At 44.2% G+C, this 14,062-nt stretch overlaps 1 protein-coding gene across 3 annotated transcripts in view; it reads right to left on the reverse strand.

Annotated features, from left to right (window-relative positions):
- LOC104410003 (annexin A8-like) overlaps nucleotides 1-6,729 on the reverse strand; it is a 13,269-nt gene extending 6,540 nt beyond the window's left edge. The window contains exons 1-5 of one of the 3 annotated variants that reach the window (XM_010020051.1): nucleotides 6,707-6,729; nucleotides 2,537-2,627; nucleotides 2,179-2,273; nucleotides 912-1,025; nucleotides 37-127 (exon numbers count right to left, since the gene is read on the reverse strand). In XM_010020051.1, coding sequence (XP_010018353.1) covers nucleotides 37-127; nucleotides 912-1,025; nucleotides 2,179-2,273; nucleotides 2,537-2,627; nucleotides 6,707-6,727 — 412 coding nt within the window. In that variant the 5' untranslated portion in view covers nucleotides 6,728-6,729. The remainder of the gene's footprint in view (nucleotides 1-36; nucleotides 128-911; nucleotides 1,026-2,178; nucleotides 2,274-2,536; nucleotides 2,628-6,706) is intronic. The other 2 variants (XM_010020052.1, XM_010020053.1) reach the window with 2 other exon arrangements.
- Between the last annotated feature and the right edge of the window lie 7,333 nt (nucleotides 6,730-14,062).

Here is a 14,062-nt window from a genome sequence, read left to right on the forward strand (position 1 = left end):
GTTCTGACCACACAGATCAGGCCCCAGGCACTTTACCTTCTTTGTATGCCTTGATTATCTCTCTGATCTGTGCTTTTGTCCGGGATGCCAGGATCTCTGTGATAACATCTTCACTTGTTCCCACACCCTTTAATAGAAAACATAGTGGAGAAATAAAGTTGGAGGAAGGCATCTAGTCATAGAGTGAAATTTACTGCTAGAGATGTATGGTCAAGTGAGGAGTCAAGAGCACACAGCCTAACACAGCAAAGTGTTAAGCTGTGAGAAACCGTCATGATGAAACCCAGAGACACAAAGACATTTGGTCTGAACATGGTTTCTTCTACTGACATGCCTAACTCATGGAGGATGATTTCATCTAATCTTTCACTCCTGCAATGCATTTCTGGATTTGGATCTTTGATGACACTGTTAGAGGGATACAGGGAGACCAACACTTGCCTAGTCAGTCCATCTTTGTACCATTTTAATAGACCTCTCTGCATCTGAAATTTGAAAAGATACTGTATCGATAAATAGGATCTTAGCCAAGGCCAGCCTGGCCCTCACACCACCACTCCTTGATTTCTCAAAGGTTTCATGGCTCGGGTGTGACAACAAGGTTTAAAATCTGGCAATCTGTGGATGCTCATTCATTGCCAAAACTGAGTTTAGTTTTGCTTTTGCCTTTCCCAGGCTCTATGAGAAATGTATGTACAGAAACTCTCATGCAGTCCAGATATTAAAGCAGCATTCCCCCCCCCTCGAATATGCATTGACAGTACAATTAACTATTTCTCAAAAGCTACTGCTAATAACACACTTTGTCATGTAACAGTCTAGTTATTGCCACTTGCATTAATAAGCACAGTTACAAGAAATTAGCACTGCATCTGTGCTACTACTTAAACATCAGCATGCAATTCGCTTACCTTCATGGCATCATAGAGCTCCTTGGCATCATACTTGAATGGGGAATACATGAGAGCTACAATGAGTCTTTCAAAGTTGCCACTCAGTTCAGACTTCAGGCTATCAATCAGATCCTGTTAAATATGCATCACACAGTTACATAAAAAGCCTCATGGGATCTTCTTGTTGCTCAATGCTGTTTCCATCCCCACGGCCTACAGTAATGAAGCTGAATGACAGTATAGTGTTGATAGTTCATTAGAAAAGGTTCTGGGACTGGAAAAGGCACCTATTTCCAAAACGAGATTTGCCTAGGTGCTTACACCTTCCCTGTTGTCTCAGTACTCAAGCATCTCCCAGGTATTAATTAATTTTGCAGCAGAGTAGGGAAGATTAAAATCTTCTTCCACCCTGTTTTACTCAGTGAACAGAACCAGGCAGTTGAAGGCAAGTTGAGCAAGGGATATAACTTCACACAGGGCTGACTCCCAAAGCCTGCATATATACATGCACCCAGGACTTCTGCAGAATGAGGCATGCAGTCTGTCTGAAGGCAGACTTCAAAATTCCTTTTCCCTGTAATACGTTTTTGTTATGGTATGACTCACACTGTTTCAGCGGGGTGCAAGCACTCTCTATTCATTGTCCCATACTTGCCACCCCCACACTTTCTTCCCTTTCTGAGGCCCTTGCATGGCAGTCTCCTTTCCAGTAAGAGTCATTGGAGACTCCAGAGTAGGGCTGGTGGCAGAGCTTGCTGGTAGAAAAGTTTTTCCAAAGAAAGGAAGATTTTATCAAAGACAGAAAGATAGCCCAGGAAAGCATGGTTGCCAATAACTGCAGTTTGATTCCATTTTCAGAATTTCCAAAGAAATGTAATTAAGTCTTTAAATTGAACTTTCTTTGGCATTTAAAAGGGCACCAAACTAAACCAATATTTTACTCAAAATGCCACTTAGAAAAGTATCTATTTTTGTTACAGCTTCAAAAAGAAGTTAGACTTTAAGTTAAAATAATAAAGAAAAAATAATTTTAAAAAAATATTTCTCATAAAAATGGATTTTACAAAAAAATTACAATCTTTGAGGGAAAACCAGGTTTTCCAACCAAAAATTAATTTCACCCATTCACCCCAGGCCTTATAAATAAATATTCATCCACTTATTTGCAGAAGACCTGCATATCGTTTTACATCATGCTTCCAGGATGAACTGTATACCCAATTACTACATTTATCTACTGCATGCACTGAAACAGTGACTGAATATGGTTTTAGTTTGGAAGAACCTTTCCAAACTGTGCTTTGAAGGATTTGGCAATCTCTTGACGCTGCACATTGCTCCTCTTGGTTAGGACATCAATTATAGCTTGTTCATCAGTCCCTGTAGAGAGCAATAATAAGCCATAAACACAGTGCACAGAATAAGTTGAGACTAGTCAAAAAAATCCCAATTCAAATATTCAGACAACCTTTCCTAGTTCATTGCCTTCATGTAGAATTTTAAGAGTATACTGAAGAAAATTTAATTTTTAATTTTCCACATTAACAGTGATATCTCTGGCTGCAATTTTCTTAAGGAATGGCTTTCAACTTGGCAATTAAAGCAGAACACAGAATTTACACATGAATTTGGAGTCAACTCACCAAGCCCTTTCATGGCCTTGTACAGAGTCTGAGCATCAGGTGTGGGGTCAAAGTTTAAAGCACCTGCCACAGACCTGCCCTCTGCTTCACTCTGAAAGAAGAAGAGAAACACAGGACTTTTCATCACTGCTTTTCATTAGCTGAAGAAAAAGTATTTTGGAAGGATGTTAATAACATTCATTACTTGTACATGGGGAGGGAACATAAAAGTAGAAGGATTGGTTCAAAATCTCTCAGCAGAGCAGAACTCCAAAGAGAACACAAGTTCCCTGCCTCCATCTGCCTGTACCAGCCTTTGGCTCCTGGCAGAAACATGAAGTGCAAATCACTAATAGTGACACTCCTGTGACAGTCATTATGTGCAGACAGTCTGCTGCTCAAACACCATTTTCTAAGTCGCAGCTTTATTCTGCTGCTGCTGCACAGCTGGTTTCAAGAAAGAAGCATCTCCTCTGAAAAGATTTGGGCCAAGAGACTATGAAGGAAGAGATCCATCAGCAGGAGTGCAGGTTTGATGTTCTCACCTGAACCAAGGGCCAGCTACACAGGAATCCTAAGGTGCTGGCAGTGCTAGACTTCCTAAGGTGCTGCCAGTGCTAGACTTCCAGACAGAAAGATGAGCTGAGATTTATTCCAATCACCACAAGGTAGTAGGGCCATTAAACAGAACTCAGGTTTAAGAGTTTCAGTTTAGCATAAACTGTTAGTCAAGGGCCTGGCTTGAATATATTTACGCATCTATAACATTATGGTCCTATCAACCGGGGAGTATATGAGTGATTAGGCATAGACTCATCACCACTTTATTCCAATAATGGACATGATTTTCCCTTTCTTAGCAGCAAAGAGATTTAAGTTGCTCCAGGAAATTACTATATTCTCATAAACATAGTTGCAGAGATAGGATTAATACTGTACTTATGATATCAGTATGATCTGATGGATTTTTTAATGGGGGTGGCTTCACAGTCAGTGAAGTACCTTCAAATCGGAGCTTACAGACCAGAAGGAATCACTATGGTTGTCCCATCTGACTTTCATAACACAGACCAGCAAGTGCCACGCAGCAGCCTCCTGCTATGATGCAAATCCCTTCTGCTCTTTCCTGTGTGAAAGAGGGCTCTATCCCTATCTCCTAGAGCCAGATCATCTACGTCCTCCCCAGAGATAAAAAGCCTCCCCAGGGTAAAAAGCCTGCAAGTGGCCCTTGACAGGTAGAAAAGCTTGCGGAAATTTCCTTCAGGACATGCATTTCTGGCTTTTAATGAGAGGCTGGAAGATTAATGGCTGTGTGCTCAGGAGCGTCTGTCAACAACTGCCAGCTCTAGCTTAGTGCTGCAGCTGAAGCATACCCACACTGTGCTGCACAGATGCTCAGGCTGGCTGTGGGCAAATTAGCTCAGGTGTCCTTGTCCAGTGCTTTACCAGTAGACATAGCTGACACATGTTTGCATGCTGGTCTCTTTGCTAGCCAAGCTCTGGAAGCAGTGACAAGAAACCAAAGAGCAATGATGATTGTTGAGAGAGGCGGTATGTTCACCAATCAGCAAGATATGGAGAAGTTTGCTTTACAGCTAGCACATAAACAGAATCCTGTGCTACCACACCTTGCTCCCAGCAGAGACAACAGCTGTGAAGTGGAGGGTGTCAACGGGAAACTTCTCAATAGATGCAGCTTTGAACCCCAGTGATTACTGAGCAGCAAGTTTCAGGCTGTAGTGAAGCTGTCACTGCAGAAAGAGCAGTGACTAAAGCATTGCCACCCCCAACAGTTTGTCATCACCCTGGAACAGAGTTTGACTGAGCTCCTTCTCTGGTTCTTTGCGAAGTCAGCCAGCACCATCACAACTACCCACAAAAGCAAGTTAGTTACACTCAGACATCTGATTTTGCTTTGAAAAAGATGGACAATCCTCTGTAGCTGCATGTAAGGACCATGTGAAACACTCTGGACACTATTCAGTGAAAGAACAAGTGCAATGCTGAGCTTTCATTTTAAGGCAGCAGAACAAACTGTACAATGGCAATCTTTGACACTAAGTCAAATAAACATTGACAGCCCATCAAGGCTCAAGTGGCACACTCACGACTCGATCATAAGACCTCATTATCTGTCTACATAATTGTTTCAGCACAGGCACAATCACAAAAGGTTTCCAGAGAAACCCTGTTCAGTTTGGTCTTGTTTCCCAGATGAACCGATCCTACAATTACCTAACTGAAATTACTCAAGGCATCTCTGTAGCTTTTGTATGAAGATGAATAATTCACACGAAAGCAATGGAATCCGCATACTTCAGGCATGATGCTCTGAAAAGTTTTACCAATAAATGAAGGAGAGAGGGATTAAGTTTTCCTACTAAAATATTTCTAAAACTAAACAGCAGTTTATTGAAAAGCTGCAATTTGGGGACAGGTGGGAGTACATTACTTGGGTTGTTTGGTTTTTTTTGTTTCCTGAAAAAGTTTCACATTTTTTCATTCTTTTTGCTTTTGAACTGTATTTTTTATGAAGGGTTTAGAAAATGAAAACAATTTAACATCCTTCCTTTACCCTCTCACCTTTCTCTCACGCTTCTACCCCCTACAAGACTGACAGGTAAGAGATCACTGGAGCTTTCAAGACCTTTTCTCACTCTGAGTTTTCAACTGATTTGCAGCTTTGGGCATAGCAGAGATCAGCAGAAAGGGGGAAAATTGAAGTGAGAGCTACTCCAAACTTAGGAATCAAGTTCATTCTACTATACTAAACTTCCAGAAGGAAACAGGGAGGCAGAGGGAAATGAGAAGAAAGGAAGATTACAACTTTAATCTTTTGGGGGGGGGCCTGAAAATTCATTGTGTGTTTTGAGATCAGGAAAGTTCCCTATCTGAAGCCTACTGGAGGAAAGTAGGAATTAGCCTGGTATTCCCCACCCCACAAAGAGTTTTGGTTTTGGTTTAGTTTTTTCTTGAGTTCCCACCTCATAGCTGCAAAACTAACTGAGAACATGAAAATGGTCAAGTCCATGCAAAGTGGTTTCTCTCTTCTTGGTGATGTATTGCACCAGAGGTAATACAGTACACTGCAATACAGCTCTCCTATGCCTCATGGGTACCTTTGCTGGCAAGTGGCAGCAGAGGCACCTTGCCCCCTTGTCAACCACCAGCACCAGGACTGCCTGTGCCCCAGCTGGGAGAAAAGCAGCAGCACCAGAGCCTTGGTGCAGGCTCACCCCTTGCACAGGCTGCTGAACATGAAGCCATCTTCACAACAAGAAGCTGGGGGACTCTGGGACAAATCTTTCCACAAACAAGACAAAAGCAGTCCAGAGAAAGCCTGTGAGCTACTGGCAGTGGTGCTGGGCAGGGGCAAGGACTACTTGGGAAAGGACTTCTCTACCAGTATTCTTCCACTGCAAGTCTCCAGCAGATGTCTTCTAGGTTTTAGCTTATAGCTATCTGGCAATAAAGTCTGGGGATAAACCTGACCTTCCATGGGGACTAATGGGAGAGCTTCCATAGCTGGCAGCAGAGCTGTGCACATCACCAGAGCAGCCTAGCGCCTGGCCCGAGCTGTACCCTAGAGGCTGCCTCAGCATACCCCATGAGCATCCCTCTGTCCTGCCACATTCCTCCCAAAGCCACAAGGGTTTAGAAGAAAACATACATAGCATTTCTGGCCCCTAGCAGACTGACAGGGTGTTCAAGTCTACATTGTCACTGCAGTATTAAAAACCCACCAAGGAAACAGACACTCTGGCTTGACCACATCTCCTTCTGTGGCTACAGCCTGCCAGTGCAACTGGGGACAGGCCAGTGCCCTGATCTCAGTGCCGCAAGAGACAAGGAGCCTGCAGCTTGCAGACCTTGCCTGTGGAACTTTGCTGTTCCCCAGTACCATCTCCCCATATACACAGGCACACGAACACACCTCTGCACCACTCTCGACTGAAGGATTGGGGAGAGTCTGGTCTCTTCTTATAGCCAGCAATCATAGTAACATCTTCCTTAATCAAGATTTTTGAAGTCCTGAATGCTATTTTACGGTGAGAAACCCAGTAAATACGTCTTGCTGATTTTTAAAGAGAAACATTTAACTCCCACACAGTGCCTAATGCAACTTACAAGTTACCTTATTATGGTGCCAAAAAAATCAGGGTGTCTTACTTTAATATTTCATCTACTTACCCAGGCCTTCCACCATGCCATTGCAGTCTCAGTCTGGGTCTGTTGATGAAGAAAAACCACACGTATCACACCTCACGGTTAGGGAATCTGGGATTTGAAGGGGGTGGAGGGAGAAGAGGAAGAAACAAAAGCTCTTTTCAATAAACTTACCACAAGCAAACTGGAATAACTGTACTCCTCAGGAGGGTTATTTCCTCTGGAAGCTGCAGAATGTAACTGGCCTCTCTGTGCTGGGAACACGCCGGTATAAACCATCCTTATCTACAAATTCTATGAGGCAACGCCCTCAGACATGGCTCAACCTGTTTTTCACAGGGAGAGCTCAAGTTGCTTAATAAACGAGGCTTCCCTTGTGAGGAGCCCTACATTCACCCGGTTGACTAAAGCTCATTGTAATTTTTCCACTGCTTCTCCCCACACACACCCTTCCCTCCTAACATTCTGACCTCTGGCACAGATACAACATGCAAATTGCAAAGAGGTAATTTCTCAGTATAAAACCACACTGGGACATGGTGAGTTCTGCTACTACAGAATAAGCTGCTCACCCATTATTACCAATCCTTGCTATCTCTACCAATATAGAAAACCAAACCAGAACTCTAGAACTTAACAAGCCCTCCTCTACCACCCTTCCTTCAAAAAAGCTTATTAACCACCCCCAAAACAAAACCCACACACCACACACACAGCCACACCCCACACCATACTATGTCCTTCCTACCTACACCTTACAGTAAAGCTCAGTAAAGCAGCAGACTATACAGCGACTAGGGAGGTTCCCCCCATCCCACACCTAGACTTGCGTGGCATGAGTCAAGAAGCATCTCTAGGCTAGCACAGGCCCAGCACATTTAAGGCTAATAACTCTCAGCAATGCCAACCACTGCAAAGTTGTCACAGGGCTTGCACTATCTGCTGTGACATGTTCAGGCTCAGGAGTAGAGTGTGAAATGTTTTGGGTTTTTTTTCCCTTTTTGTATTTGTTTTAAAGAGAGAGGGACAGCTCTCAATACTTTAATTTGGAGAAATGTGTCTGTGAAATCAGCTGAAATATCTTATGGTTGTAGCCATATTTTCCTGTCTAGACTTTTGTCAGAATCCACCCATGACAGCATTTATTTATTTATTTTAAATGGAAAGCTGCCCTGATGGAAATGTTCCCACCAGTTATATCTTAACCCTTGCTATATAGGAGCTCTGTCCCCTCTCACATTTACAGACCCACATGGGATGCTGGGTAAACACCAAAGTATGGGCCTCTCTCATTTCCCACCCACACACTGCTATTTCACTTAAGTGAGCAGGGTCCCTGATGGCCTGGGAAGCTGCCCTGACTATTCCCAAGAGAACGAGTTGTGCCAGCTGCTCCTGCCTCAAACATATCCATCATATGGTGAGGGCAAGTTGTGAAGGAGAAGGCCTTGCTCTTGGCATAATAAGCATGCTGCTAGAGTCTGCACTAGCTTGATTTCTAGCCATGTTTGAGAGACAGGGTCAGCAGCAGCATACAGCAAGGAGAGCTCATGAGTGGTCCTTCAATCCTCCTCAGGGTAAGGTGGATTAATAAGCAGGGTGGATTTGCTTTTGCTGGATCCAAGTCTGTGTCTGGATGGCTATCGCTGTGCTGGGATTTAATTGGGTCAGCCTGCCACAGAGGTCAGCTTTCTTAAGGACTCCAAGGACAAAGCAGCCCTTCTAGACAGAAAATCTCAGAGTTACAGCAAACAGCTGTAGGTCACAGAAGGGAGCAAAGACCAAACCAGACAGAAAATGGGAAAAAAAACAAGTGGTCATTCTTACCAGCATGAACTAAAAAGGCTGTGAAGGGGCACAACAGGGGCCAGTGCAGGGCCAGATTTTAATACATCAATATATATGGGCCAGGAAAGGTCTAGAGAAACTGAAACCCACAGCAAAGCCCAGGGCAGCTCTGCACAGCCTTCATACAGACCAGAGCAGTTAGCACTCACAGGCCAGTGGAGCAGGAGGCAGACACTGCAGTCCAATATCCTTTTTTTTTTGGTGAGATGCTGTTAAACTGAGCCACTTTAAATATGAACAGATTCATCTTCGCTACACTTCCTGTCCCTCCCTTAACACACGTTACGTATGTGAGTAAGCTTATCTGTGATTCATGCACTTTACTACTGTATACCGGAGACACACAGATGTTTGACAGCACCAGTGAGCTCTGCAAGGCACAATCTTACATATAGCTCAGTGATAGTGATATCCTCAAGAGCACGTAAAACTTCATAAAAGGGGCACAAGATGATGCACAGGGTGTCTCAAGCCTCACTGTATCACACCCCTGCCCCTCAAGAGGCCATTTTTGCATCTCAGGTAATATTTCTTTTCGGCAAGTAAATTCCAAATGCACTAAGACTGTCAATAGAAACTCTGCCCATCACCATATTAAGGTAGTTAGAATTTGATTTGGACCCTGATCCTGTTTGTTTGTATCGTAGGTACTGTGGTACCCCACAAAATACAGTCATCCATAGGCCTCCTCTAAGCTTTCAGAGAGTCCCTCTTCCCGCCGATACACCCAGCACAGCCATCAGCCAGCAAGAGTGGGCAGAAACCTCTAGCAGAATATCATGCACCATAATCAGGTTTGGTCTGTGCATTTCTGAGCATTTGGTCCAAATCAATTTTCAGTTAAGACAAAATGAAGACAATACCAGAATGCTCAGCTTTTTTGACTCTGCCTTTGTGACTTTCTAAGCTTGAATCAGTGACCTTGGGAGTTGCCCCGATACATACTCAACCAGTGTAAGGCAAGTTACGAAAGAAATCACAAGCAGGTTTTTTCTCAACCTTTTTCAAACTCCCAAAATACTTAATGCATGACAAAAAGCTGCTGGTAGCCTTAGACATACTTCAAGAAGCTTTTACCACCCATTAAGCTGCGGCAGTTCTGTGTTAGGCTGAATGAAGGCAGTCTAAAGGATACCTTAATTTAGATTGAGGATGACTCAAGTCTTCCAGGGTGCAGAGGCAGACCCCCTTCCCATCTGTAGATTTGTAGTCTGGCCCTATGCCTGGAAAATTTCAGATCATGAACTGACTGCTTTGGAACATGACGGCTTATAGAATTCAGGTTCTCAACTGCTCAGCAATTTCACTTACTCCATGGCTTTCACTTCTAATAGAACTTTTCAAGCCTATAAAGAACAGCACAGCCCATTGGGAATTTTGTCCCAAAGTTTGTATTACTTGTTTGGATAACTTTCTCCAATCCAATCCATAAACAATACCACGTAGAACTTTAGCTCTGATGAGGACCCAGTTAAGCAAACTGCAGTGTTCTTTGTTTTCTTTAAGTGTTTTCTTTAAGTGCATAAAAAAAGTCATCAAACTCATGCAGCAGTATGCTTTCGAGGTCTGGACATTACCCCCTTACTTACAAGTCTTCTAGCTTTACACCCGTTATTAACACTTTGCCCTGCTTTCCAGTGTCTTAGACCAGTCATTTGTCCCAGCATCTGCTATGTTTGCAGACAGGCTTGCAAACTCATTGTGCAAACTACACTAGTTTCATCCTGAAGATTTTAAGCCAGTATGCAAACAAGTCCAGGGACCAAACACTACCTCATGCTTCTTCCGCTGCTACTCCCTTTTTTTTCTTCCTGTTTACCACTACTTACATGGATAGAAGCAGCTGAATGCCCTCACAATCTATGCCCTTACATATACTAATCAACTCACCATCACCTGAAATCAGATCATTACATGAAGAGCTGTGTAAATTTGCCAACAAGCCAATCCAAACAAAAAGTTATTGTCTGTTTATGAAAGAGTTGTGAGCTGACGGAAATGAGCAGATGGGGAAGGCAGAAGTTTTGAGCAAGCAGAGCATCTGTAATGCAAAAATAGTCACTAAAGCTTAAAAAAATTGTACTCACCTACCTAGCAACTCACTGCTCACCCTGCCCTTTCTTCTTGTGCCTTTGAACCATGTTTGACAGTGAAAACTACCTCAAAATAGGATTGTTTCCATTTGAAAATCACCAGCGCAACTTAATTTTCCAAGTTGCCTTCATTACTGCAAGTATTTCTCTTGTAATACTGTGTCAAGTATTACAAAAGAAAATTCCTGTCTATATGTTTTGAGGAGTGTTCAATCACAGAAGCAGCAATAGAGTAAAAACTCAGAACTCTATTCCCCTTTGTAGCACCTTTGTAGCTCAGGAGGATGAGCCCCAGGGACAGCCAGTGCTGCTGGGGACTGCACAGATGTGTACAGAGGTTGGTGAAGGGTGTGTGGGCTTTGCCTTTCCAGAGCACTTTGGCTGTGCAGTGCCCCTCTGCTGCCCGTGGAAGAGCCAGGGTGAGGAGCTAACACAAACACAGCAGAGCACGTCCCCTTGGCTTCCTCTGCCTGCTCTGCTCCTGACTCTGCTCTGGCTGAGCATTTTTCTGCTCATTCCTTTCTTGCACTAGTGTTGGTGCCAAGAAATTCCTCCCAGTTGCCCTAACAACCGTTCCCCACACAAAGGAGGTAATTGCTGCTCTTGTTTAACCCCAAAAGCCAACAAAGAAAGCACCTTCTGAATCAAAACAGGCAAAGGCAGCTCACTTGGGTCTGATGGGAACACGACAGATGCCAGGAGTTCACATGCCAGCAGTGGGTGGTAGGCAGCATCCAGGAAGCCTTCAGATGCCAGTGTGTGAAACATTTTGTGCATGTCCCCATCCATCTCTATGGGAATTGGTTTTTTTGTGTAGTCCTTGATGGAATGTACAGGTTTCTGCACACAATTAAAGACAGTCCTGTTGCTTGAAATGACCATGCAATGAAGACAGACTTACACAGAGCAGCCTAAGGGAGAAGAGAAAAAACTCAACATAGTGAAGTGCAAGGTCCTGCACCTGGGTTGGGGCAATCCCAGGCACAGCTACAGGTTGGGCAGAGAAGAGATTCAGAGCAGCCCTGCAAGGACTTGGGGGTGTTGGTTGATGAGAAACTTAACATAAGCTGGCTTCAGTGTGCACTTGCAGCCCAGAAACCAACCATATCCTGGGCTGCAACAAAAGAAGTGTGACCAGCAGGTCAAAGGAGGTGATCCTGCCCCTCTACTCTGCTCTCATGAGACCTCACTTGTGTGCAGTTCTGGTGTTCTCAACATAAGAAGGACATGGAGCTGCTGGAGCAAGTCCAGAGGAGGGCCACGAGGATGATAAGAGGGCTGGAGCCCCTCCAGCATGAAGACAGGCGGAGAAAGTGGGGGCTGTTCAGCCTGGAGAAGAGAAGGCTGCATGGAGACCTCATAGCAGCCTTCCAGTATCTGAAGGGGGCCTACAAGGATGCTGGAGAATGGACTCTTCATTAGGAACTGTAGCGATAGGACAAGGGGTAACGGGTTCAAACTTAAAGTTCAGGTTAGATATAAGGAAGAAGTTCTTCACAGTGAGGGTGGTGAGGCACTAGAACAGGTTGTCCAAAGAAGTGGTAACGGCTCCATCCCTGGCAGTGTTCAAGGCCAGGCTGGGTGGCATGGTTCAGTGTGTGGTGTCCCTGCCCATGGCAGTGGGAGTTAGAACTACATGATCTTAAGGACCTTTCCAACCCAAACCATTCTATGATTCTATGATTCTAAATACATAATCACTCTCTGCTGAAAGGCTTTCTACCGGACTCAGCAGCTCACATACTTATCATGACATTCTCATCAAAACAAACAGGTATAGAATCGATACACTTGGAAGAACTTATTTCATCAGGTGCAGATGTTTGTGTTCCTCTGCCATCTGTAAAATCAGTGGAAAATCTCCAATGATTTCAGTGAGTGCTGAGCCAGACACATGGCTTTTTGGTTGATTTTGGTTACCCTCCCACTGCTGGAGAATTGCAGTGACACTACTGAAGTCAGTGTGGCCATGCTAGTTACGTTGGTAACACTAGAGTTGGTATCCAGGCCTCCATTTGTGTACATTCAGATGTCTTGGTGCACATAGCAAAGACATTTGAGTGTCAAAACCTTGACAATGGGAAGCAGGCAAGGAGACACGAAGTATTGCTTTCCTCTCTTGGGGACACAGCATTATGTCTCTACTCAGGTACCTATGATCTTCACCACCTAAGCAGACCATTGGGGACACTTTACATGAGCACCTGCTTGGGCTCTTGGGCAGGAGTAAGGCTTTGACAAACGGGTCTGCCTGTGACAATTTGTCATTCAATGTATAGACAGGTCACTGACCCATATCTCACAACAATGTGGACACTTACACATCCTCCCCCTCACCTGGATGCCAGCTTCTAGGACCTGATGAAGAATTCACAGCTACTGGGAATGCGTGAGGGTGGATAGTGTATGCATGTTTTGTGTTTTATGGTATGCTTACACAATGGCTGTTGCTTCCTAAGAGAAACCAACCTATTTCACAAATGGTTGTAACCAGAACAGAAAACAGAGCAAAATCTTATATCAGAGAAGACTTTTGCATTAAAGGCACTAAAAATAGCATTAGTGCAGCTAAAACAGCTGGCTCTCCTTAAGCTGAAGGCTGTAGTCTAGCTGTGTTAGTTGAAAATCTTCCAACTTTTTTCTTGGAGACCTCTGCCAGATATCAGTGGGTGATCTAAGACCAGACCCTCTGTGACACTGAGGTGATTAAAGTCCACTGGGTCAAACCAGAAAGGATGTGTTCAAGGTCATGGAGAGAACAGGAAATCAAAACCACCTCTCCCAAGAGCCAATCTCACAGCGCCACAGTGTCTCAGTTGCAGAATGGCATGAAGTATCCATTCATGCCTCAACAGACTACTTTGTGTCCCAAACTGTGGGTTATTTTCAGTGCCAATTTTTGTCATGAAGGTGATAAGTGAGGGCTTCATATTTCAGACATGGAATCATTGCCATCAGTTCATAGATAAGCTCAGTTAAGTGCAAGAACAGAAGGGGACTGATAGACAGGTCTTGTTCACCTCGAGAATTCTATTCAGCCCATGTTTGAGGGTTGATCTGTGTCTCTTTGATAGTGACATACCAATGAGGTCACAGCTCACCAGTGAGCGTGCCTGTATGAAGTGCAGTGTAGAAAACGGCACAGGCTCGTGCGTGCTGTGGCGTTACCAGCTTGGCTCTGCAGAGGCTGCAAGAGGCAGGGACATGGCCAAGGAAGGAGTGGCTCTGAGGAAGGTGAAGGAAAGAGCCTGGGAAGGGAGACTGACCATGGAAGGAGCTGAGGAGGGACCCATTGTAGCACTGAATGTTAGCGAGAGCCTTTAGCCATCAGATCATTTGTAATTGCGGAGAGCTAGCTTGGTACAAGATGTATAATAATAGATGCAGTTGCCTTAGGAGACAATCATCTCCCCCAGTGGCAGTAGGGCAAGCAACACAC

The sequence above is a fragment of the Nestor notabilis genome, unplaced genomic scaffold (assembly GCF_000696875.1).
Source record: "Nestor notabilis isolate BGI_N333 unplaced genomic scaffold, ASM69687v1 scaffold18078, whole genome shotgun sequence".
Classification (NCBI taxonomy): Eukaryota; Metazoa; Chordata; class Aves; order Psittaciformes; family Psittacidae; genus Nestor; species Nestor notabilis.